The 27,407-nt window shown below is 39.6% G+C and overlaps 1 protein-coding gene across 4 annotated transcripts in view; it reads right to left on the reverse strand.

Moving 5' to 3' along the window:
• Positions 1-319: 319 nt before the first annotated feature.
• The window catches only part of P2RY8 (P2Y receptor family member 8), a 58,545-nt gene continuing 31,457 nt past the window's right edge, over positions 320-27,407 (reverse strand). For all 4 annotated transcript variants that reach the window (XM_054056321.1, XM_054056319.1, XM_054056318.1 and 1 more), the window contains one exon: positions 320-4,842. In XM_054056321.1, the coding sequence (XP_053912296.1) occupies positions 3,701-4,774 (1,074 nt within the window). In that variant the 5' untranslated portion in view covers positions 4,775-4,842 and the 3' untranslated portion in view covers positions 320-3,700. The remainder of the gene's footprint in view (positions 4,843-27,407) is intronic.

Below are 27,407 nucleotides of genomic sequence, written 5' to 3' on the forward strand. Positions count from 1 at the left end.
AGAATTCCAAGTTAGCCAACATCTCATTCAATAATGGCTGCTTTTAAAATTTGTGTGAAAGGGGTATGCCAATGCCAGCTTCTGGGATATGTATATAAAGAAAAAAAATGAACAAGTGCACAAATTAAAAAATCAGTCTTTGAAATGCTTGGAAAAAATGAGAGACTTAAAACAATACAAGAATCTGAAAAAAAAAGCACAATAGGAATGGGAAATGGATTCATTTTATTTCATGATTTGATTTTCCTGCCCTCCTCTAAGCCTGGAATTTTCTCACATGTGGCAGGTGCAAACAAAGGAAAGAATCTTAAATCATGTGTTTTTAATGTTTTTTTTTAATTATTATGTATACAAAAAAACCCAAGCACATTCATAGATTTAAATGCTAAATAATAGTTTAAATCACAAAAAGAAAAAAACACTAAAGAACAAAACAAAAACCCAAACAATAGCCTATACATTCATGTCTTCTCATGAAAATTACATTAACCACAAAGGCAATCAATTATGCATGGTGCCCAGGACCCAATTCCCCAAACCAAAGGCAATATAGACATGAACTTCTCAATAACCTCTCACATGGCAATCTATACTTGTATTTATATATATACACACATATATGTTTGTCAGCTCACACCTACTGACCAAGAAGGGTTGAAATCTTGCTACATTATGGTTCCCCTGAAGGACTTGTTTCCAGTGTCAAAACCAGTGTATTGGGCTACTTTAATGATTTTGTCTCCTCCTGTGTAAAAGCACATATAAAACTTCACAGTATACACCATCAGACTCAAAAGACTGCAGTTGTTGGGTTCCTTTCTGTCTTCCTTTCTTGAGGAATAATCCTGCTGACCCAAATGGGAATTTTGTCTAACCTGAGCTACCTAGAGGCTAGTCATGGCATGAGGAGGTACCTGAAGGAGGCACCCTTCCAGCTCCTTTTTAGACAGTGTCAGAAAAGGTATGAAGGGCTATGAAGAGCTGCATGAGTCCAGAGAGAATAACGTTTTCCGTCAGTTGTATGCATCTTTTCTCTCTTTCAAAAGGAGCAATTGAATATTTTTCAAAATACAGCAGTTGATGTCCAAAGTGCAAAGTTTCTGCCCTTTTGGCTCTGTTTGATGTCAGTTACAGTTCAGGCACGTTGCAGCACATTTTAGGGGACACATAAATACTTGAGGATCAGGTATAAGAGAAAATAGAGTAAAAATCTGCATTAGAGCTAGGAGAAGTAATGGCTTTAATTGTAAAAATAATTGCATGTTAAAAAAAAGGAGAGAGATTTCAAAAAATCTTTCTGCCACAGTAAAATACTGAAAACAGTTTTGATAGTGAGAAAGCTATAATTCTGTGAAAGTGGATGGTGAAGGGACTTGAACAACAAGGTGAAACCATGCGTTGCTAAGTTAATACGCAGGTTTGCAAAACGTCAAGTAAAGTAACCGAGTTTCTGCCTGACTGAGGAGGGACAGTTTAGGAAGGGCTGTTGTTCTTTCTTTGGTATAAGCAGGCATTTTGGAGGGTGTCCTAGAGCTGATACAGGAGCTTAGAGTCCTGGAGTCACACAGGAATCTATTCAGTGGTCTCTCTTTGAACATATGCAAGATGATTTAAAGTAGCCGATAGTGCCGGAGCTTCGAGGCAAATTCATTGGAAGGTCTGGATGGATTATGTATCACTAAGGTTGGCCTTGTGGCCAGAAAACGTGCAGATCAATTAGAACTAACACTGTGAAATGCCATGAACCACTTCAGATGGCTTTTGAACAGTAGTACTAGGTCCACTCACATTTATCCTGCTCCAATAACTGATGATACTTTGGTAGCGGATAGGACATACAAATACCTCACAACTGATATTGTGGTTATCCACCCTCTATCATGAAGAAATTCATGGTGATTTGTGGTGGAAAATTATGTTTCAATCATGTTGTACAAAAAGAAAAAAGGCAGATTTCAATGGCCTTGGGTATTGTCTTTTACCTAGGCACACAGCTCATAAATCAGTACAGGTCTGGTTAAGGCTGACCTAGAGTGTGATGTCTGAACCAACTATCCATTTTGTCAAAGACAGCCTCCTGCTCAGTGTTGGATGGAGTATCAGCACAGCAAAAGGATAAAATATAGCTTTGTCTTGCTTATAAAGGGGAAATCGTCTGGCTCTGTCAGGTTTTTTTTGACTCTTCCAATAGGTAAAAAATTGTAAATACTACAGGAAAACCTTTCCCTCCATCTGTCCCCAGTACATATTCTGTAGCAGTTATCTTTCCAAGTGCACAATTTCTTAGATATGAGAAGAAACACAACTTTACACAGTATATGCAAACGAGCTAGAGAAGGATATTTAAGAGATGAGTAACAAACACAGGACTGCACAATCAGCCTGCTGTAAGCTATTTCCAGGGTATTTGGTACATCTCCCATTATCAAGCCCTGCTTTAATTTTTTCTTCTTCTTTCTGTTTGTCCGCTTGAAATAAGTACATTTCTGACCTCTGGATATAGGGACAGATTTTCAGCTGGTTTCTGCTGGCACAGAATCGCCTCAGTCTGTGGTTGAATTCTGATATATTCAGCTGAAACTCTGGTCAATAATCCACACTACCACCATAAGGAAGACAAACTCACTGTCTGTGCACCATAATAAAGCTAAATTCTCTGCTGAAGGGGATGCTGCTTCTGCGTATAGCCTACAGTGAATTGGTAAAAATGACTTGATACCAATCACATACAAGCAGCAGCACTATTACTGTAGTAGGTCGATGTGAGAATGGGTCAGTGCTCTCTCCCTGGAAGTGTTCATGTCCAGGCTGGATAAGGCTTTGAGCAACGTGATCTAGTGGAAGGCACCCCTACCCATGGCAAGGTGGTTCGGACTAGACAATCTTTAAGGTCCTTTCCAACCCAAACCATTCTATGGTTCTATGTTTCTATAAGAAAAAATGTTTTCTTGAATTAGCTGCTCCACACTGTCCTGAGCAATTGATAACTACAGGAAATAAAAATATAATCTACTCAGAAGCTGAAGTAGTCTCAAATATTGTTAGTTGTAGCTTTCCTTTAATTGTATGAGATATTTTGCTATATAACATTGAAATAAATAATGAGTCAATCTAACCTTTTCAAAGGTTGGTGTGGTTTGGCTCTGATAAACAGCTGGGCGAGTACTGTGGTGAATTCATAGTGGCTATGCATTATGCATTAACTGTAAAATGACAAGCTGGTTTTAGTCATTCTTACAAGGTAGAAAGCAATGCATTAAAAAAAACCCCAAACAAAACCCACACCACATCGCTTAGAAAAATAACTCGTCTACTCCAAATCCAGCTGCAGTATATGCTCTAATTCATACACAGCAATGTTTCACATTCCCCAAGAATCACAAGCCTTTGCTTAAACACTGAGAACATACAACCTGCAAGTAATTTTTGTTCTAAACTTACCCCTACATTTCATGCGGTGGGACTGATTCCAGGACAACCTCTAATTATAAATGTCTGATTTGCTTCAGTGCCTTCTTAAATAAACTCAGTTCCTCTAAAGCTCCCATTTCTTACCAGAAAATGCTGAAGTAGGATGCACAAGCATAGCTTGAGTTCTGTTACTGGAACAAGGTATTTTGAGGGTAGCCTTTCAGAAAGAAATGTTTTCTGTGTCTACTCATGGATCTCACAGGTGTCTTTCTTCTGGAAATGTCAAAGGCTAAAAAACACTTTCTTGCCTTTGCAAATAGACCTTTACACCCTCTAACCCCTCCATAGGTCCACTTGACATCGATCTGGCTGACATGGTCCTGCCAGAGAATAAACTTTCCCTTCTGTTTTCCAAACTGTCGCTGAGCAGTACCTTAGGGCGAAACACTTGCATGAATTTCTGGTAAAATTCTTTGGATGCAAAATAATAAATGAAGGGATCTATGCAGTTGTTGAGGCAACTGAGGCACAAGGTGAGCTTGTAGGCAGGGTACAAACTTCTGTCATAAAACAGGCGGATGATCATATGCACAAGTAGGATAAAGTTATTTGGGGCGAAGCAAGTGACAAAAACCAAAAGGACTATCATTGCCAGGTATATGGATCTATTCTTCTGCTTGTTGCCATATCTGTTCGATGTCTGAATAAGCTTCCGAATGATGCCAATATAGCATCCAACTGTTACAACAAAGGGGATCAGGAAAAGCACAACAAAAAGCGTGAGGAGAAAGGCTACCCAGGCTGCAAAGTTGGGCAGCATATCCCATTTGAGGACGTCAAAACAAGTTATAATCCCCAGTTGTTCCACTTCATAGGTCAGATCTGTGCTTTCTAATGGGTAGAAGGCTAGCAGCAACAAAATCCACATACCTAGGCAGGCAGCCAGGGCATATCTTTTTCTTCTCCATTTCATCAGTTTCATGGGATAGACCACACCCATGTACCGCTCAATGCTGATACAGGTCATGGTCAGTATGGAAGAATACATGTTGGAGTAGAACATCACAGTCACAAGGCTGCACAGAGTCTTGCCAAAGCTCCAGTGATTGCTTTGGATGTGATAAGAAATCTGGAAGGGAAAGCAGCTGGCCAGCATGAGATCTGTGATGCTTAAGTTTATCATGAATATAACAGAAGGTGTTTTGGGTTTGATGTGCCAGCAGAGTACCCAAAGGGAGAACAAGTTGCCAGGGATACTGATCATAGCCACCAGTGTATACACAACTGGAAGGGTGATGGAGATAGCTTTATTCTGGAGCATTGCCAGTGTTTCAGCATCCAGCTGCGATCCGTTTTTAACCATTATTCACTGAGGAATTGTTGATCACCATAAGCCAGATGGATCATATCATGAACACTTGGCTTGAGAACCTAGAGGACAAATGTGAAAAGAGAAAAATAGTATGTCAAAACAGAAATTGAGAACATACTTCTGTTAATCAAACTAAGAAAACACCTTATGTAGTTTGACAGATTACCTCTGAATGAAGTGAATCCATTAAAATTATCTCCTGCAAAATCTCTCCTCCCTCAAAATCATGGTAATGTTTTAGCAGTTTCACTTATTCCTAGCTTTGAATAGCTGCTTTTTTCCTGCTGAATGGCTTTCTGATGGTTTTTGCAGTCTATACATTCTCACACCTCTTACATTATTGAAACATAATGAAAATCGTTATGTCACAAGTTGAAATTTAATTGATGCCGGCATGAGAACATTATGGCATAGGATGTCCATGAGCTTAATCCATCCTATCTTCTGTGGATGCCATGGCCATGATTCTTCTAGTACACAGTATATTCTGACTTTTTCTCCCCCTCCAGAAAAAAAAAGTGATCAATTCCAATTAAGTGATGGATTTTTTTTTTTTTTTCCAGTTGGGGAAAGGAGAACCTGCAATCAATTATTCTTGGTATATTCATGATATAAAGAACGTATAAGAAAAACATCATCTGTAACTGACAACCAGGGACAGATTGCAGTTGTTTGGACTTTTGCTACAGGTTGAAGGAACTAGGCTAAAGAAGTAACAAGTTCTCATATAACAAAAAGAAAAACTGTTGAGTTTCAATTTCTGCAATATGTGAGTTATTAAAAAAAGTTCTGTTTGCAGCTGTCTTATTGGTATCACCTGTAATTCTGCAAAATTAATTTCAGTTTTGCAGTCTGCAAAGCAAAAACATGCTTGTACTATCTAGCCCATATAGACCTTTCTTGGTGGACGCAATAGCTTATGGTTTAGCTTATTTGTTTTATAGAGTGTAGCAGCATTTAGCAGATGCAAACAAGAACTCACACCTCAATCTGCTAAATCCATGCATGCTTACTTTCATTAACCTGCAAGTACAAGGGTGCAGTTTCACAGAAATACAGGGTTGAAAAAGTGAAGAAATGGCAATGAGCGATGCAAAAAGGCAAAGGATAGAGCAACAGCAAGTTCTGTGAAGAGTGACAGCAGGGGCCTGAGAAGGGTCCCAGGCCAAGGCAGCCAATAACTCTGGGTGAATCTGTGCTGTTTAATAAAAGAAGGGCAGAGAGTGGGTTCAGGCACACACTCCTACTTGTGGACTTTGACAATTTGCACTGTTTAATCCAAGTATCTCTGCAAGATCCACCTGCTGTAGGAGGTTAGATTTTTTAAAAAAAAACATAGGTGCCAGTCAGTTGGTGTCACTCAACCCCAAATGTTATTAAATAAGACCTTTAATTTAATTTAATTTAGTTGTATGACCATAGCCCTTAAGTATTATAATATGTCAGCCCCTCAGAGAGATGAGCCGTTGGTACTGGCTAACTCTAACTGAAAATAACTGTTCTGACAAACTTTGTGACTTCTGACAGGCGCTTTTACTGAATAGCTTGCTAGACCTTTCACAAAATAACTGTCAGTGGTTCCTGAGACCTGGCGAAGGCAAGTAGTACTGAAGGCAGTAGTGCAAGAAAGAGATACTCAACAATAAGAGTAAACTGAGTGTAGATCTAGAAAAAGCACAACTACAGCAGCAAGATGCTCAGTAGGGGCTTATTTCTGTTGTTTCTTGATCTGATCAAGTTGACATAGTGCTTCAAATGTCAGCTAAATATATTCAGAAGCAGTAGTGAGAGTCAATATCAAACAAGTAATGATAACTGATGTTGCCGGTCTTTCAGAAGCTTCTAGCTGAGCTGTTGGAAGCCCAGAAGAAGGCACAAGAGAATAGCAATTGCAAAGAAATCATGCACATGACACAAAGAAAACATGTTTCAAGTAATGAGCATATCACAGGATCACAACTGCAAAAAATCCTTTGAGCAAATCCATTGCAAATGAAATGAGATGCAGTTCCTGTCAGTGGAGCTATATCAAGAATGAAACTAACTTTAGTTTTCAGGGGAACTTGAAAAAGTGCTCACCGATAGAAAGATCTTGATCGAAAACTTTGATGCTATCTATTTCAACTCTTATATCTATGACTCTTCATAGCAAATACTTACTCAGGAACCCTACTGCCTAAAAACTTCCTTCTCTAGTGGCAGCCCTTTGTGCCAAACAACCCTCAACTTCCCGAAATAAACACAAATTTTTTATCTATATTGAAGTATCGGCAGTGCTCTAATAATAAATTTTTGCAAGTGAAAGATCAGGCTAAGGGATCTCACCCCTAGATACTATTCCAATAGAAATTGTATTCGCTTGGGAGGTAGGAGTGCAGGTGAAAATTTCCATTAAATCTGTCACACTGGTCATAAAGCTATTGAATACCTCTTCATTCAGTTTTGTGTTAGAGCTAATCACAAATTCATTTTCTTCTAAACTTGCTTTTTCTGAGAACATATCTTGATAAAAGGAAGATATAAAAAATGCACACATGGATGCTGCAGTATGCAAAACGGTGTCAGGATCTGTGGCCTGGCTAAAGGCAAACTTTATGCACTTGTGGAACACTAACCTCAGTAAAACACAAATGCCTGCCAAATTAGGCACCTCTTGAATAGGGGTTGGAAGGCACCAGACTTTGTGTTCAGGTGCCTACAAGAGCTCTCAAAAAAAGGGTAGGTTCCCTTGGAATGGTTTTCAGTAAGGAAGATGTCTGTCACAGGGATCGAAAGAAGAATTGTGCAGTGATAGCCTAGTGTCTTCAGCAGGGGAGAAGGGTGCATGCAAACACAAGGCTGTTGTTGGAAGTCATTACTGAAAGCAAATAGCTTCTTGGGGAAATGCGAAGTACTTAAAATCCTTCTCTCAACTTTGCCTTTCCTTTTGCCAAATCCTTCCAGGGTTCTAGTACTTAATTCCTTGTTCAGGAAAGCCTTGGCTAGCAGAAATCCCTGCTCCGAGTCACACTTACTTTAGATGCTTTGCTTTTTAAATGCCCAGGTTAATCTGCTGGAACCACAATGTAGCATTTCAACTTACTTTAACTCTCCTTATTGTGTTTATTTGAGTTTAGTTAATGCTGTATTTATATTTTCATCTTGATCAGGGTAACTTTAAGTTCTTTCCACACCACAACCACAGTCTCTGTCTTTCTCTTGTGGTTTAACTTGAAAATGTCATACATCAAGCGAGAAAGTAATCTTTATGAGGATGAGAATTAGATTCTCCTTATGTTTTATGAATTGCTTCCTTTCAATTTCAGGTTTCCATTACAATGCAAATCAGTGGAGCTTGCATGGATCCTCTGCAAGAGAAATTTTGCTGCAGGATAATTCTAAAACATTAGCCCTCAGCTAAGGTTTCATATACATAATCTGTAAAAATATAGTTCTGTCACAGAAGTATCCCTGTTAGAAGACATGGGTTTGATTTTACTTTGGGGAGAGCCATATTTAAACTATGACAAACAAATGGACATATAGGTAGACTGGAAAAAAATTAACAAGGATTCCTCAAGTGAGAAGATCCGGTCTTATTGCTATTTACATCAATCCTCAAGCTTCTGACACAGAAAGTGAAATGATAAGCTTTTCTACTTGCCTCATTTCTGAAACATTATTGGATGGAATAATCCCTGATAAATCCAGGTAGGATATTTTTCATCTATTCAGACTTATTGGCTCATGGCACAGAAAGTTTACTTGGAAATTCAGTAATGCCAGGTTTTCATCTGAGCTGTAACCATAAGCAAAGGCAACAGCTGCTTCGTGCCTTTCTGAACAAGAAAGATGTTTCCTTTCCCTTTAACTGACATACGATGTTAAATAAAACCTTAAAGGGTATACTGAAAACCAAACAGTGAAATATCAGAAGAGGACTATGTTATTTCTTTGCCATGGAACAGTAATAATAGAAATGGACCACTAAGTAAAACTATTGTGTTTCCTTTCTTACATCTGTTCTCTTCCTGTCATTGATGTCAGGTGCACCCTCAAAAAAGACTGAAAAGCCTCTGAGCCAAATGAAAACTGGAATTGCCTTGTTATAAAAAGTGTTGTGATTTTTTTTGTGATTTGAGATAGTAAAATAAATCTCAAAACATGTTATGCAGTAGAAGGCCTTCCAAAACCTATTCTGTCTTATAATTCTTGGTTCGCTATCTGTCAAAGCATTATTATGTAGAATAAAAAGGTCTTATTTTATAAATTCTTTGATATTGTTACACCTTTGGAAAGACATCCTTCAGCTGAAGAATTAGGATGGTGTGTTTTGGATTACAAGAAAACCAAATTAAAATGCAGTTTTAACTCAATTGCAAAGAGATTCAGAATAAAGCAAAATGAAAGTACAGATTTTATTGCAAACACTTAGAGAAATCATATTTACAGTTTTTTAATTAATGCAAATGTGACTAAAGAATGTATTTTGTTTTTTTTCTCAAAAGACTGATTTTTAAAAAATATTATTTTTAATTTTTACTTGCTTAGTTTAATGCTATTACAAAGCAGCAACAAGAGCTAAAGGGTTAGGACAGTTTATGTCCACCTAAATGTAGCCAAAAATGGTGAAAACTGAGGGATCCTCAGTGTACCATGTTCCTGCAGGGGATTCAAACCTTCCTGGACTATCTGAATTGTGAGATGAATGAATATCAGACAAGCACAGAAAGCAGATCATTAATTTCTATTGTAGAATGAGTATGAGGAGAAGAAAGAGCCGGGAAGACAAAGACCAGTAGCCAGTCATCTGGAATTGCAGGAAAAGCGACAAACACTTTGATATTTATATCACTTGGAGTGGTGTCCAACACTGGAGCCTTCAGCACAAGAAAGACGTGGACCTGTTCGAGTGGGTCCAGAGGAGGGCCACAAAAATTGTCAAAGGAACACCTCTTCTCTGAAGAAAGGACAAGAGAGTTGGGTTTCTTCAGTCTGGAGAAGAGAAGGCTCTGGGATGGCCTTACTGCAGCCCTTCAGATGAATATAGACTTTTTAGCAGCACTTGTTGCGATGTGACAAGGGGTAATGGTTTTGAACTAAAAGAGGGTAGATTTAGACTAGATATAAAAAAGAAATTTTTCACAGTGAAGGTGGTAAAACATTGGAACAGGTTGGTAAAAGCCCCATCCCTGGAAAAGCTCTAGGTCAGGTTGGATGGGGCTCTATGCAACCTGATCTAGTTGAAGACGTCTCTGCTCACTGCAGAGGGGGTTGGACTAGATGACCTTTAAAGGTCCTTTCCAATCCAAACCATTCTGTGATTCTGTGAAACTATGATATTTAGGTGGAGCAAGGGACTTTTATATAAGGAACAAGTAGAAAAAGTGCCCTTATGTACAACATCTCAGTTACGGTTCCTAAAGCATCATTGGTACAGTTCAGAGAAATACTTCTGCAAATGTTCAAGTTCACCAAACTGACAAATGCAAATGAGTGCGTGTCTGATTGCATGTTCCTTAAACTGAATATGGGCTTTACTAGAAAAGGCTGCAGGTTTTGTTTGGATGTTTTTTTCTCACCCTTGAGATAAACTGTCATGCAAATTTTAGCTTATAGCGTTACATCTCTACATCTCTAAAAGCCAAGGGTTTGATTCGTTCAGTCATGATCTGAACCTAAGTCTTCTAAGAAACTTCTTTATATTGAGTCTTCTCTGTTCTTTTTGCTGATTTCTTTTTTTTTTTTCTTTGTTCCTGTTGTTTTGTCCTCAGTATCATTATTGCAAAGATCAGAAACTGTGGCTGAGCCTGTAGTTATATTATCAGAAAGGAATTCATGCTTGGCTTTAGCTTATTTTCTTTTAAGAATAAATAAATTAGGGAAATTAGACATCTACCCTTTGTGCACTTGTGTGTAAAAGTATTTGTAAGCAAACAAATAAATGTGAAAACATGTAACTAGCTGCAATATTCCTGACCTTCTATGTCATTTAGCTTTAGAAAAAACCCCTGTTCTTTCTTTTGTATTTTTCACCAAAGATTATTCAGATAAAGTACATAAGAAAAGTATATGTATGCCTTCACTGCAAAAGATGGCATATTTTTTTTATAAAGAAAGAGTTACATTATAATCACTAGATTAATCAAAAACTTGTGGAGAGACACTTCAGTCTTTATCTTAATATACCTAGTGAAAGTATACCCTACGGTGGTTATAGATCTGACCTTAAGCAGTTAGGGCAAGGTAAAACAAAAGTGTTTTCTCTCCACAAGGATTTCACATTGAAAGGCAAACAACCCTCTATTTTTTCCAGTAAGAAAATTTAGAAGCTTACCATCTTTAGTGCAGAGGAGGGGTACATGCCTGTTGATCTTAGCTATATCAATCTAGACAAAAGCAGCTTTTTCAAAAGTAAGGAAAAGTAATCCTATCAATTCTGCCTACTACAGAGTGGTTCTTTTCTCCAGGCTGAGAGAGTGCAAGGGATGCAGTTTCCAAAATTCAACGAAAAAAGTCTTACTAAGTGTGAAATCTAACATCACAAGGAAATACTGCATCAGTTCTTCAGAACTCACTAAGCAGTAATATTAACTGTAGACAGCTACTGTTAAATTTCCTGTGTCTGCCTGGACTATGCAGTTTTGCTGGTAGTTGAATTTTTGTTCAATTCACCCTTCACCTTTGCTAACCATAAATTAGCAAAGTCAGGATTCTGTGCTGGTACTACCATTTTTCACCCTAATTTAGTTAAGGTTTGCAACCAGGAGGATCTGTGTCAATAATCCTGTTCAGAACAAAACCAGTCAACATGTTCTGAAAAAGTTCATTTCTGGATTAGTCAGATTTCTGAAAATAGTAAGGCTGTGGACCAGTAGTGACCAGTAGTGACAAAAACCTCTCAGCATCTGAAGCATGATTATATGAGTTTAGGTGCTCGTTATACTACAAAAAGAAGCAGTTCACAATTTGCTTTACTGGTGAGCAAGATAGCCAGCTTTTAAAAATCCTGTGAGCAAAATCTTACCCAAAAGCAAAATCAAACCCAACTCGTGTAACTACACTGAGAGGTATTCTAGGCTAGTTTAAATTTAAGTTAGAATAGTTTATATATGTTTTTTCCTACATAAGGAAAACTTGTAAGCCTAATTTTTTCAAGCCTGATATTGTTAAAAGAATTAGCAAAGCTAAGGCAACCCCTTTTAAGAATTCACAGCATCACAGAATCACAGGTTGGAAATCACCAGGTTGGAAAGGACCCACTGGATCATCGAGTCCAACCATTCCTAACACTCCCTAAACCATGTCCCTCAGCACTTCATCAATCCGTTCCTTATACACCTCCAGGGAAGGCGACTCAACCACCTCCCTGGGCAGCCTGTGCCAGTGCCCAATGACTCTTTCTGTGAAGAATTTCTTTCTGATATCCAACCTGAACCTCCCCTGGTGGAGCTTCAGGCCATTCCCTCTTGTCCTGTCGCCTGTCACTTGGGAGAAGAGGCCAGCTCCCTCCTCTCCACAACCTCCTTTTAGGTAGTTGTAGAGAGTAATAAGGTCTCCCCTCAGCCTCCTCTTCTCCAGGCTAAACAACCCCAGCTCTCTTAGCCGCTCCTCGTAAGACTTGTTCTCCAGCCCCCTCACCAGCTTTGTTGCTCTTCTCTGGACACGCTCCAGAGCCTCAACATCCTTCTTGTGGTGAGGGGCCCAGAACTGAACACAGTATTCGAGGTGCGGTCTCACCAGTGCCGAGTACAGAGGGAGAATAACCTCCCTGGACCTGCTGGTGACCCCATTTCTGATACAAGCCAAGATGCCGTTGGCCTTCTTGGCCACCTGGGCACACTGCTGGCTCATGTTCAGTCGGCTGTCAGCCAGCACCCCCAGGTCCTTCTCCTCTGTGCAGCTCTCCAGCCACTCTTCCACCAGTCTGTAGCACCGCACAGGGTTGTTGTGCCCCAAGTGCAGGACCCGGCATTTGGTCTTGTTAAACCTCATGCCATTGGTCTCGGCCCAGCAGTCCAGCCTGTTCAGATCCCTTTGCAGAGCCTCCCTACCCTCCAGCAGATCCACACTTCCTCCCAGCTTAGTGTCATCTGCATTCAATGTAACAGTACAGGAATTTGTTCTGCAGGACCAACACTGCTCTGTCGTCATTGCCCTTGTGCATGCTCTTATTTTCCAGTAGCGCAAGGTAACTTGCCTCTTGTTGAAATAATGCTGTCTTGCACATATGATGGAAGAAGAACCTTCAGGGAAGCAGTTACCGAAATATTGCTGACAGCTGGTGGGGAACCTTGACTTCATTAGACCACAGTTTCTGTCAGGTGGCGCATAGCCATGAACAACCAGATTTCAAAGGTCCTTTTAACCCTTTTGGCAGACATTCTGGGTAGTGCAGAGTCATCCTATGCCAGAGTGCTCTCCTGCAGGTAACTTGCCTTTGAGTGATGGTCAAAATTAATGTTTTTATTGAACTTTGACAAAGTGCCTGATTGAGTCTAGATTTATATAACACGTTAACTGATTTATTTTATAACTTTAAATCTTTCAAATATTGTCTATATCCAGGACTGACAGACAATGGCTTCCGGTCTGCAATTACTTCCTACTACAAGCAGTTGCCTCACATAACTGTTGTGAAAGTCAGATGAAAAATTTTAGTCGATCATTTCCCTTCTGACCTTAAATGGCAGGAAAAGAAGTAATGGTTTGTTGGCACAAGGTATGTGTGGCAGACAGTATGACAGATTCCTAACAGAGAATCCCTCAATCTTCAGAAAACTTGGTGCTCTTATTTTGAATCTGTATGGTCTGATTGGCATTTTACACAGTGTATATATATTCTACTTGAAATATGTACTTTTTATCATTTCATCTCTCTTTTCTGCTATATTTTTTTGAATGTTTCCTGTCCTGTTCAGTCCACAAAGAAATTGAGGTAGAGCTGATTATCTCTAGAAATTGAAAAAATAAAGAAAAAGAAATAAAGCTTGTATATTGCTTTTCCTTGCATTTGCACTAAAGATATGTCAATCTGTAGCTGTTGATCAATTTAACTTATGATGGAGTCCGTAAACAGGACAGTCAACCAAGTTTTGCAGATTGTAGCTGAAAGTATAATTTGGCATAGTATCTGGGAAATGTTTTGAGCAAAGAATATAGGGTAATTCTAACATTCATGTAATACTGGGACTGGAAATTGCGAACACTTTTGTTAGGGGTGAGTCAAAGAAATTGGCTGAGCAGCATGTGAGCTGCCTTCAGAGAGACCTTCTCCCACTAATTCCACTAGTTGGCCTCAATATGTACAAAACCTCTTACTGACTCCTAGATAAATATACTGGTGACTTGTAAATACTGGCCTAATTATTGTTCTCCTTGTTAAGGTAAAATCTATATGAATATGCAACTCTTTTTCCAGAGCAGTAGCATAAAGTAGCAGGACTTGGGTACAGCTGGCACATTTCTTCCCTGATATTTGCTACATCTATGGATTTAGCATCCATAGAAATCTAAGTGTCAACTTTAGGGTGAATTGGAAAGTAGGTGGATCTCCAGTGACTGTAACAAGCTCACATGTAGTCACTTCCATTGTCAATGCAGGTGTTTGAAACTGATTATAGCCCATTTTAAACATCCTGTTGATTCAGATCCTGGTTTCCTGGAAGCCTGTAATTGCCTGGATTCTATCAAAATCTGAACTAGTCCACTAAAACATAATCAACCTCTTTCACACTTGAATCACTCAGCTACTGCTTTAAAATAATCAAGCCAGCTTCTGTGTCAAAATGAATTGGCACAGAATAGGACCAAATACCTGATTTTACCTGTACCTGTCTTCCTCCACTTGTGTATCAAAACCTACAGTCAGTTTTACATAATTGTATGGCTGTTTGGATGTTTGTGTAGCAAAGATGCCACAGCTGGGACTGGTCCTGCTGCTATACTTGGTCAGCATAAACCATTTAACCTTTACTGTCAGATCACCTACAGGACTGACTACTCTGCTTTCTCCTCAGTACCTTCTGCAAGGTACTGACGGTGAACTCCCAGCAGACTGACAGTTCTCCTGGCTTGCACATCAGTTAGAAGTGATTCTCACATCAACACTGGTGAAAACAGCCTTGGCTGAAAAATGCATGTGACCAGTGGCTCTGTATAACCTAAATTGACATGCACTTGGCAGCTTTGTCATGTATCTGATTCTCTGCTCCTGAAAGAGCAAGAAGAGCTAGATGTATGGAAAGAATAAGCCTTGCTTTCTGTCAAACTGTCCCTCTTACTGCAAGGCTTTGATACAAAAAACGGGCTGCTGAAAGGTGTTTTGTATGGCTGGAACTGATATTGTGTCCACTCATTCCCCTGGACACCCTGTCGATACCCACAGAAAATAGGTGACCTCATGAATTTCAGCAGGAGAGGTGCTTGGGCTGAGAACTGGCCAGTAGGAAGTGATGCATGCAGTCCAGGACAGTAAAGTGACCTCTGTGGCTGTCTCCTCAGTCCCTAGCACTTTAGACAATGCTTCCCAGCCTTGCCTGTGGTTGGGGCTCACCTTGGGTGATCTCCATGATAAATCTTACACTGTCACAACCCTTTCCTTTGCACAGTTTCTCTTACTGCTTGTTGCCACAGCTCAGAGTGTGAACATTGACTCTTATCATAGAATCATAGAATCACTAGGTTGGAAAGGACCCACTGGATCATCGTGGGTCAACCATTAGGAATCAACCATTCCTAACACTCCCTAAACCATGCCCCTCAGCACCTCATCCACCCATCCCTTAAACACCTCCAGGGAAGGTGACTCAACCACCTCCCTGGGCAGCTGTGCCAGTGCCCAATGACCCTTTCTGTGAAAAATGTTTTCCTGATGTCCAGCCTGAACCTCCCCTGGCAGAGCTTGAGGCCATTCCTCCTTGTCCTGTCGCCTGTCACTTGGGAGAACAGGCTAGCACCCTCCCTTCCACGACCTCCTTTCAGGTAGTTGGAGAGAGCAATAAGGTCTCCTCTTCTCCAGGCTAAACATCCCCAGCTCTCTCAGCTGCTCCTCGTAAGACTTGTTCTCAGCTCACCAGCTTCGTTGCTCTTCTCTGGACACGCTCCAGAGCCTCAACATCCTTCTTGTGGTGAGGGGCCCAGAACTGAACACAGTACTCAAGGTGCGGTCTCACCAGTGCCGAGTACAGAGGAAGAATAACCTCCCTGCACCTGCTGGTCACACCGTTTCTGACACAAGCCAAGATGCCATTGGCCTTCTTGGCCACCTGGGCACACTGCTGGCTCATGTTAACCAACACCCCCAGGTCCTTCTCCTCTAGGCAGATTTCTGGCCGGATTTCTCCTAGTCTGTAGCACTGCATAGGGTTGTTGTGCCGCAAGTGCAGTAGTACATTTTCTGTACTACTGAGCTACATATCACTGTAGTTTTTGGGAGTGATGTTCAGTTTTCCATGTATATGGTCTTACAAGTGCTTGTGATTCTCTGCTAGAGAAAGTTTTTTCATTTTTTCAATGCTATCATCAGCTGTCAATAGTATTCAAGCTACAATTGTGGAATACTCTGGCTAGTTTTGCCTTTTAATTATGGTAATATCATAATCAAGGCATGTGTCACTAGGACAACCATGTACTGCTGAGTCTATCTTGAGAAGAGCAACTTAAGGCACATGCAGTACCACTATAGCGCCCAGATGTCATGAGCAGAATTCATTTGTCTCAGGACCAGTTCTGCAGGTCTGGTATTCATTCAACTCCCAGTGAAGATTGAGGCAGCTCTGTGTGCTCTGTACACTGCACCTCAGAGCTCTGGGCTTGGCGGTAGAAGATGGTTTACCCTGTCTGAGCTCATGCAAACTCTGATCATTCACCTGCTAAAAGAATTGAAAGTTGGCTTCTCTGCAAAAGCTCACAGCTTATGTTGAGCATTGATAACTGCAGCTGTGCTACTTGTGACTGGCACAGGGCAGAGTATAAATTCACATGTGCCTGAACAATAAATGTATCAAAGGCAGAACGCAGAAGTAACAGGAACTTCAGAAATAGTTAACTACAGGAGCAGATACACTATATGACCTAGTTTTAAAAGCAGCATTATGTATACACACAAAGGAAAAAGAAAGAGCCAACATAATTGTTAGTTTTTCCCTGGCTTACCACTGAACACATTTTTTCCTGGCTGCTTGTCAGTTTGGCAATTTGATGCCAGTTAGAGCTATGACTGGTAACATACAAGAAATAGAGATTATAAAATCAGACAACTAGAAAAAGACTTCTAAAAAGCTTCATTTCTTGTTCAGTTTCTTTGTGACTACTTGAGCCATACTACTTATACAAAGAGTTATAACAGGAATAGCACTCTGAAACTACATCTGCTATTGTTTCATTCTTCTGAAGATCCTTGAATGCAGATAAGACAGCAAGTCAAATTCAACTCTGCAGCTGAACCAGGTTGTTGTGCCCTCATATTCAGGCTTTGGTCTTCCTCTCAAATTTTCACTGCACTTAGGAAATTAAATGCATGAGGAAGAAAAAAGTTGGATTCTGTCCTTGTCTAACATACACTTCCTGCATTAGGAAATATATAAGTGCCCTGATTGTACTCAAGATACATGCTGATATTTTATTACACAAAAGTTACCTATGAGAAAATCACAGAGAGACGTCAAATGCATTCTGCAGTTGGTTTCATGGAGGGAGCTAGTCTCTGCTGTTATCAACAGATGATACATTGCAACAGCTTGTTATTGTTTTATCTTGAGTTCATCTTTATTGCTAGCAAAATGCCCTGAGACATTGGGATAATTGCTGCTCTGCAAATCCAAGTCTTGCCGTCTTGAGAAAAAAGAATGAAAGTGAAGATGTTGTGCTTTGAAGGGTTATTTATTAATGTGTGCACTAAGAGTTGATGTCTTAACTATAATTTTTATGACCTTGGCATTTAGCTCCAATTTAATAGAGCTAATTCTGGCTATTCCATTAGTAAATAGGCTGTATCTCACAATTTCTTCTAATACATGTATTCGTGTTCTGCTATTTTTAAGTGAACAGGTAAGCAAATACATTCTTGCAATGTTAGCAAAGATATGAATCCATATTGCATCAGCCACTCCGTGTATTTGATCTACTGACAATGGAAGTTGCATGAATACAATAACCCAGAAGAAAAAACAATGTGTTGAAGAAACTTGCAAGCATACCGTAAAAGAGTAGTCCTACCATGGACGAGTAGTCTCTGTCTTTCTGAGGAGAAAGGACATTTACTGACAGAGGAAGGGAGAAAAAGCTGGAGAAAAAGGTCCTTCACAGACTGACAAATCACCTGGTAAAAAAGAGATATATTCTGTCCCTTGGAGTGCTGATTATGGGCTTTATAAATACTTTAGTTTGTGTGAAAACTGTTTGTTGGAGATGAAGACTGTGAAACTCATGGGATACATAAAGATAAACTCTAAGGTAGTTTTGAAGATTATGCTCTGATGAGATACTAATAACATCAGAATAGCAGGAGACCTTTGGAGGCAAAACTTGAACTCTTAGGACATCTAGAGACCTCTAAGTGATGTGCTTTGAAATATTACTGTATTCCTGCAGTAATATGTCTGTAATTGAAAATGGATGCCTAGGAAAATTATATAAATGCATTAAGAATAAAGGAAACGTGTGGTGCAGATGATGCCTATTCAGGAAAACATGGTTCACCCTAAACCAAAACAGGCCAAGTCTTCTCTTTCTAGAAGTTAAGGTCATAGATTTTAAATGAAAGATTAGAGAAAGCCAACTGCCACATAAAAGCATATAGTTTGGGACGACACATACTTAGGGGTGGGAATGTTATCAAATCCTGTGCATTCTTAGGAAAAAAGGACAGGAAAAGGTATTAATAAATTCCAGGAAGGAACCAGACAAACAGTTTCTACGTATGAAGTGTATGAAGCAGATCACGTAAAACAGTCAGAAAAAAAACCCCAGATATTTGTGTCTCTACAGATATGCAAAAAGTGTAAAACTTGTGAGGTTGATTGCCTCAGTTTTCTGACCTAATTTAGGCATTTAAGAAGTCTGACGACAGGTCACTGTTGGAAATGGTATCATCAGGATACACTGTGATACAGCCCTGCCAAAACAGTCCATGTCACTGAAGGAATAGTACTATTGTATTACAAGAAACTTTGTGACACTTCCAGTAAACAATTCAGCTGCATCAACAAGTGAGATAGAATTTCCATGGACTGAAAGCTGTAACTGCGGGACCATATCATTGATCACATAATGAGGATGGTAAATGTGGAAGCGATGTCATTGGGATAGAAAAATGGCTGTGAGAGGAAACCATATAGAAATGACTGAACCCTTCAACTACCCATAAAAAAACTGGACAAATGTGCCAAAGTGTGATGTGTGTGTTCGGGCAGCACAGAGTGACTCCTTGTGGAAGTCACACACTCATGATTCAGATGGGTGCTCCTTGCAAGAGGAGGAGAAGCAAATTTGACTCAAGCTTCTACCATCTTAAGCCTCTGCTATGGCAGGAGCACTGACCTGGGGTCTCCTGTTCTCTTATTAGGACACCTGAGAGCTTTGGCCTACAGTGAATAAATTTTTACAACTTCATCTGCTTAATTAAAATATAATATTCTATGTCTGTGTGTGAAGTTTGCCCCTACCTGTGCTTAGTGGATAGGCTAAGGAGACAGAGTTTCTCCTTTGCTTTTTTTTTTCTAGATTCTTAAAGTGTTTTGCTGGAAGATACACACCATGTTGTCCCAGCCATTGCTTTGGGTCATTGACACAAGCAATGCTTGATAATTCCAAAGCCCTGCAGAAAAGGGAGCCTACTGCTGAGCCTTGCCTTTTACTACCTGGGTGCAGAATTAGGTATCAGAGAAATACCAAAGGAAATCCTAAGAAAGAAAATCACTTGAGAATCTATTTCCATTTTAAACACACCTTATCCTGTTCCCAGAAGAGCTGCTGCTCTTACGGAAAGTAGAGAGGGCCCTTAGCTGGTGCTCTGAGTGTTGCTTAATGCTAATAACAACGTGCACTTTGAGCTGTTCTCTGCCTTGGAGATCAGCTTGACACAGACAGCCTCTGCCAGTTCTTTCAGGCTTCCTCAGGAGGGTGCTGACATGTAGTTGCCTCTTTGCAATGGTCCTGGTGTGAGCCAGATGCCAAACTGTGCCCAGGAGCTGGTGTGGCAATGTTAGCTAGCATAAACCAAATAAACACCAGGGAGCCTTCTCGTGAGATAATGGTGCTGAGAAGCACGTTCCAGTGACCAAAAACATTCCCTGGAGCTGGTTAATCAGTAGAATACATAAAAATATAATGTAAACTATATAAAATATAACTTTTTGGCCTCAAAGAAATGCATAACAAGTGGGTATATCTGATGATAAATGAGACTTGGTAGAAAACATCAAGCTTGAAACCTGGGCTCTCGTGAGGGCTTCCCTATTGAAAGGTTTTGGTTCTCTTTTTCGCTCTCTTGTGGTGCCATAGATCTTGAAGGAGAATTGTCACTGGGAGCTCCTTCGCTGGCAGGCATACGATGCTTTGGCAGTGACTGAAATAAGATTGCCACTCCAACAGTAGCCACCTTCTCTTCTGAAACCCCAAGAAAACCCTCAGATTCCTGGGAGTAGAAATGAGGTGGTGGTTTTGAAAAGACGCCCCACTCTCTGATCTGTTATGAAGACCAGCACTGACTACTTTTTTGCTTCTCTTTCTGACAACAGTGGAGGTCATTTAATTTTTGCTACTGTTTAGTCCCTAGATCTGTGCTGGGACCCATGGCTTATGCTTGCTCATGGGAAGTTCAGGGGCTCAGGTCCATCTCAGGGTTGTCCTACAGCCCTGCTAAGCCTGTGTCCTCCCTGACCTTGCAGGAATCACCAGGAGCTGGAGCATAGTTTCAGGCTGTGTGCGTGGTGGCCAGCCTGCCTCTCTGTGCAGCATCAGCCAGGCAGCGGAGAGGCCCAGCAGGGCATATGAGATTGAGTCACTGATGCCCGTGCTAGTCACTTAGTGTCACAGCTCACTGGAGCTTTAATGTACTTTTTCAAACAAATAATGGAAAAAGCCAGTGTTTTGAAACTTATTCAGGTTATAGAAGGAAAAAGGTCAGAGTCCTTTTTATTTTAACATCTCAGTAAGTGTTTTATAAAAATAGAACAGCAATGTAAATTCCAGGACAGCAGCTTTAGTATGTTTTCTTTTTCTGTGTGTGTCTCTGCCTCTTGCTCTGCATCGTCATACACACAGGCAGGGTGGGAGAAAGAAAGAAAAGGAAAACAGAGTTTTAAGCTTTAAGATAATCTGTTTTCTTGAGGATTAAGTTTAAGTAAACATTGTATATTACATTTTCATAAAAGCACCTGGAAAGGCAAAACAAATTCTTACAGCATCTTCTAACAACATCCATCCATCCATGCAGGTGAGCAAAGCCGTAGTGCTCTAACATTTCAGATAGCATAGATAAGAATGCAGTGATAAAAGACACATCATCACATGATGTGGGGAAAGTTGTGTACAAGTTAGGACTAGCTGCTTAGTGCAGGTTCCTCTTTCAATTCTCTGAAACCCTTTAAAAAAATTACACACACACAGAAAAACAAATTTCAAAAGCGGCTTCCTCAGTTCAAACCTCCCACCACTCCCACACCATCTCTATACCACGAAGATGTTCTATAAACTACACATAAAAGTTAGTTTTGTATGTACTGCATAGACTGATAGTTTTTAGAGCATTCTGTTATACCATGTTATAAACTACCATACGCAAAACCAGAGACTTGTTAATTAGTTTTGTTTATTCTTATATTTAATGTAAAAGCAATCTATCCTTTTTATTGCCAAGACTAGTAGATGGAGAAGACACCTAGCAATTCATCAGCTAAAACCTACCCTTTCTTTTTAAAGGTTATACAATCACAACAGGAAATATTTTGAAATGGTCATACTAATCACAAGACGGGCTACTTTTTAGGCTGAACATGTGTTTTTACTAGTCTTCTATTTTTAAGTCACATCACATGCCAACTCCTTGCCATTGCCATTAGTATTATAATTATAAATAACAGCTTTTGCAGTCTACAAGAATAACCGGATCGTATTTAATTCTTGCTTTGCTCTTGCATGCTATATTCAAATTTGTAATCTCGCAGCAGCAAAGAGCGAAAACTTGCTAGTTTATGTTTAATTAAAGATCAGGCTTTTGTTTGCCTCGTAGTTATTGCTCTTTTTTCTTGTTTCTTTAAGCACCTGCAGCAAAACAATATTTGGGAAAGATGCTAATTTTGGCCTAAGTTCTGAAAAGGATTTAGGCATCCGATTATTTTTGAAGAATCGGTTTTTAGCACTAGCACTCCTGACTGGCCTCCACCGACCTTTCTGCAAAAGCAAATGAAAGCTTGTCTCCTGCTGCCAAAACTGTAAATTAGTAAGTAGCAACGATACTTTGACCAGGACATCTGTATGTCAGTGGCCTCTTTGCAATGGCATGATAACCAAAACACTCTGAATTTCTAGATCAGAGTAAGAATCCACCTTGTCGAACATATATGTGTAAAAGTATGGCTCTGGCACCCTTAAGATCACTTCCAGACTGCTGGGATACAGTGGCCTCAGATCAACATCCACAATGAGCTTCCTCATTATCACTCTTGCAGAAAGCCATGTCAATAAAGACATGAAAATTTTGTCAACTTTTCTGTGTGCTTTGAGGAAAAAGCCTCTTTGCAATAACAAGATAGATTATTAAGAAGCAAGACTCTTCTGAGAGTTGTCAAGACTGTAGGTGTGTCTTTGAGGATGATAATCAGATCAACTTCAATTCCGGTGTGCTCTCTTTGCTCTCTTTCACTTGCTCAATGCCTTTTAAAAAGGCATGACTTTCCTGCTCTGATCTAATTTTTTTTCCTATTTTTTTTTTTCAGTATGAATAAGTTTGCAGTGCTTAGTTATCTCATTAATAATGCGTTAAGAAATATTAGTGTCTTTCTTTATAAATGCTCTCAATGTTGTAAGGCTTTTGAAACACCAGCACAGCATCTGCTTTTATTTAACTGAAGAAGCAATCTGTAAAAATCATACTTGCATGTTTACTCTAACATGAAGACCTTTGCTGTAATACACGACCCATTTACTTAGAAGATTTTCTATTCTTTCCTAGAATCCCTCAAGATCTTAGATATGTTCTGTAGACAATTTTACAGAAAGTATTCATCCAATTAATTTACTGGAATCAGTGGACTAGTTCTTATGCATTATAACTACATTTTTACCACACAAGACATCAAGATCTCTTGTGTTATAATCTCTACAAAACTTCCAATGACTTCTTAAAACAATGTGGTAAGCTTGATGAAATCATGCCAAAGTTATGACAGACCTTGAACGAGTGAGGTTTTGTGCCATCCTTTTGAATGCCCAGTTCAAACCATATTCTAGGGATAATGTTTGTCATAACAGTTGTCAGATTTTGTTTTCTTTTTAAATTGAGCAATTTATTGTACATTGTACCTCAAATTGTGATAGTCAAATAATGAGACTTTCCAAATCAATTCTCAAAATAGAAAATTCTTACTTTACAGGTAGTCTTTACCTTCTGCCTGAACTATAATAATGTAATAATATTCTAAGGGAGAAAATCTCCATAAACTGTAAAGTACAGAAGGATTTTCTAGTTCTCAAATGACTGAATAACTCAGATCACAATAGACAGGGTATGACTTTATACACTGAATTTCTGATGTCTTGTTCTTGTTACTAGTCAGGCTCAAGAAAGTCACAGTTTAGCTGAAAACCAGTTAAAAGAGTTTCTTTAGAAACTGGGTGTAAAAAGAGGTTGTGGTTAGTTTTTCTTAATCACAAAAAGGGCAGAAAAGGAAAGCAACAAGTATCTAGAGGCAGCTAATACAGAATGCAAATCCACAGAGACAACCTAGCACCTATAAGTAGACAGAGGAACTTGCCTTGCACAGGGCCCCAGCTGAAATGTTCCATACCTTGTCAGCTCACAATTTAGAGTTTTAAAATGAAATCCAGAACACCAGGACACCAAGCAAGCTAGACAACAGGAAATACTTTAGTCCCTGAGAAAAGCGCAGCTTTCAGCTCTTTGCTGAGGGTTTCAAGGAGACCAACTATAACCATGTATTGCAACTGAAATTTCTGCTGAGTGAGATGCTTGCGTCAATCTTATCTCACGATAAATGTACTGATCCAAACCAGCAACAACAGTACTGTTCACATTTTTCAAATATCACTCAGTGGGCATATGGGACATATGAATTGATTTGTCTCTTCAGAGTTATGAGATATGAACCTACACCTCACACTAAGCAGTAAGATTTTCTATTGGTCATTTCATAAAACACACATATTGCATTAAAATAGGAACCGTAGTTTGGATGTCTTTTGTCTTTTTGTCCTCTCGGGAATTGCACAAAATGCCTCAGCCTTTCTTTCTCACCGATGCACTTCATACCCCAGTTGCACCATGCAAAATAGAACAAATTAAAGTGCACAAGTAAAGATAAGTTGTAGAGGGATAATTCTAGTGTGGTGGATAATACATATATGGAAGACTGGTTAGTTGGTTCCAATCAGATCAGGTAAACATCTCTCGTCTGTAGAGTGTGCTTTAAGAATCCACAGACACATGGCATTGTCTCCTTTCTTCTGCCTGTATTCCATGCAGGATCTACTCCAGTAAGTCTCTAATAACTGCTTTGACTATTTATGATATACTGGGACCTCAAAATGATCCAGCTCAAGGAACAGCCCATCCTCCACAGTTGTGCATCATTTCAGGACTTCAGTCTGAACTGGGTATTAGGACATGTATGCTTCTGAGTGCTTAGTGGCTGGCTTTCTGGTTTTAATATTTGATACCCTTAGCAAAAGCTGAGTAGTTGTAAACCTCAGTCATGAGTTTTAGCACTTATAGTGACAAGAAGAGAGTATTTAGGCTCCTAAAGTCTTTTTTCAATGCTAGCGTTAAGTTTGGATGTTGGAAATTCAACCTATGAAAGAGATCTTTTCTCCTTTCATGCAAGGTTGGAGTGAATGTCAAAAAGTAGATCATGCTTATGAATATGCAAAAGCCTGTTGTTGGGCATATAATGTGAGTGATAAATACACATTTACCTTGCTCTGCCTTCTGGGATTGTGCCCCTTTTGCAGAAGAACCTCCTTGGCTTGTGCAGCTAAATAATCTCTTGGGAAGGATAGTCCCAGCATGGATGGTTTACCTGCACTAAGGTAAGCCTTGGTGGCAATCATGTAAATGTACTTGCCTTACCCACATTTGCAGCACTCCCAGTGTCTTTTGCAGCAAAAAATCCTGGCAGGTATTCTATATTGTACTGCAACTCCATCAGCTAACCAGTCCTAGTTCATGGTGTGTCTGCAGACATTTTAACTTGACCCTTGCCAGGCTCCTTGAGAACAGATATCCTGTCCATATATCCTGTCCCATCATACTAGGAAAGGTATTTGGCAGAGAAAAGATAGCTGGCTCAACTCTACATTTTTGTAGTGTTCTCCCAGACAGAGTAGTCTGGATAAAAGGGGCTCGTGGAGGTGAAAGAGGATGAGATTAGCAGGTGGGTAAGGTGCCTTCACTGCAAGTCACCAGGCTGAGCACTAGTGTTTCTTCCACTTCTGTCAGGCAGGGGTGAAGTAGGGCTGTTTCTTGTGGCACAAACATGCCTGATTGCCTGGACTGTTTACAAAAGGATGAAGAAGTTCTGCTTACAGAGGTATAGGTATTTATTTGTTCTACCTCTCCTACTGAAGTCCTTAATGTGTTGTTCTCTCCTCCGGTGAGCTGGGACCAGAGAAGGACAATATATAGATCCTATACTTACACTAACTATACCTACCTACTAGAACTACCACACTTACTGTGGATAAGAGGGGCAATTACACAGAGAGATACCTGGGAAGGTGTTTTCCACCTTTTAAGGCCAGAGAAAGGGACTTCAATTAAAATGACAGCTGGATTTATGGAGTTACAATGTGGGGCAGGTTGGCCTCAGAGGCTAACCTAATGCTTTTTAACAGAACTACAGTCATGAGATATACATGGAGTAGTTTACACACATCTTGCCCCAGCATGAGACCTCAGCTATCGCTTGTAACATCCTGTCACTGCTGGTGTGGCTGATTTGTATCAGTGGGTAAGAGGAGGCATCACTGGGAAGGACATCATTTGTGGAAAGTAGCAAATGATCAGGCCATTTTCAGTGTTTTGTGGTGAGCAACGGCGAGCAATCCTGATACTTCCAATGCCATGTGTGATGTAGGTTCATCAAAATAAAACACTACTAGAAGGATGAATAAGAAGACCAGAAGATTTTCAGTGGAAAAAGCCTGACAAAACCCTACTCTTACAAAACTCTTGTCACCTCTTCAACTCTGTCTTGCATTTTTGATGAGAACCTACCTGAAAAATTGCATGGCTTACATACTCCCAGCTGGCTGTAAAGAAGCATAGATCAACTTATACATAGACCGTAAACAAAGGTGAAAAGAAAGAGTGTCTAAGATATCGTATATTAAAGGGTTAAGAGGAAGGGAGAACAAATAAGGAAGTAGTGGTTGAAATGATCTGCTTTTAAGAATACAAAAAGTTAAAAAAGACCTGATAACATTTTAAACGTAGTGTATAAACAACATAGAAGAACCCCAGACTAGGTGTTTTTTCTTTTCCCAGGGCGGCAGGGCGGGTAGGGGGGTAGGGGTGGGGGCCGGCATTCAGAACTAGTGGAAACTATAATAGGAACTTCAGAAATGGAAACTTTGTGCTTTCTCACCCACCCAGACTGAAACACAGAGTGAAGGGGCTATTTCTAAATGAGATGAAAGGCTGGTTTCCAAACCCGTCCACTATAGGATAGCACCATTATTTCTACCTAGTTATTTTGTTTGAGATCTATTTGATCAAAACCATATTAAACAAAGCAAACACAGTAAAGTACTTTACTTTGGAGTTTGCCACTAAGGACAGCTGAACTATCAGTGTCAAAAAGATAAATATAAACTGATTTGCAAAGAACACTTCCATACTTCAGAATGCTATGCTGACTTTTTAACATTTATACTATATTTGGCTATCTTTCCACTGGGGTAATACTCTTGTCATTTGTCATCACTGACAGTGGTAATTCAGCAGCAGTACAATTTTTGTAGTCCTAATTTTTGTAGTTAGAGTTCTAACACTAAAGTCACTGTGTCTTGCAAGCGTGTATTCAAAAAAGTGCCTTCATTTGCAACTGTCTGTATGGAGGACATTGACAAAATCTGTGGCACTGTTTCACCAGTCATGGAAAAGGACTTACAGTAGGGATGGTTTAGGATTAATTTATTTCATAACTATTTAATATTTTCATAATAATATAAAATAAAGAAATAGATAACAATGAAAAGATTTCATCCCAATCTTCAGAGATATTTAGTAGTTTAATTGCCACAAGCTTAACTTTTTCTTCTATATAATCCCACTTAACACTTGCATGTGAAGCAGTAAGACAGTATGTAAACAATCTCTAAGGTTTTTATTTATTGGCATCATTGCAAGTCGTCAGTCTTCACTGCCTTTGATGGCTTCACATCAAGAGAACTAAGCTTCAGCTCA

Source organism: Cuculus canorus, chromosome 1, assembly GCF_017976375.1.
Source record: "Cuculus canorus isolate bCucCan1 chromosome 1, bCucCan1.pri, whole genome shotgun sequence".
Lineage (NCBI taxonomy): Eukaryota > Metazoa > Chordata > Aves > Cuculiformes > Cuculidae > Cuculus > Cuculus canorus.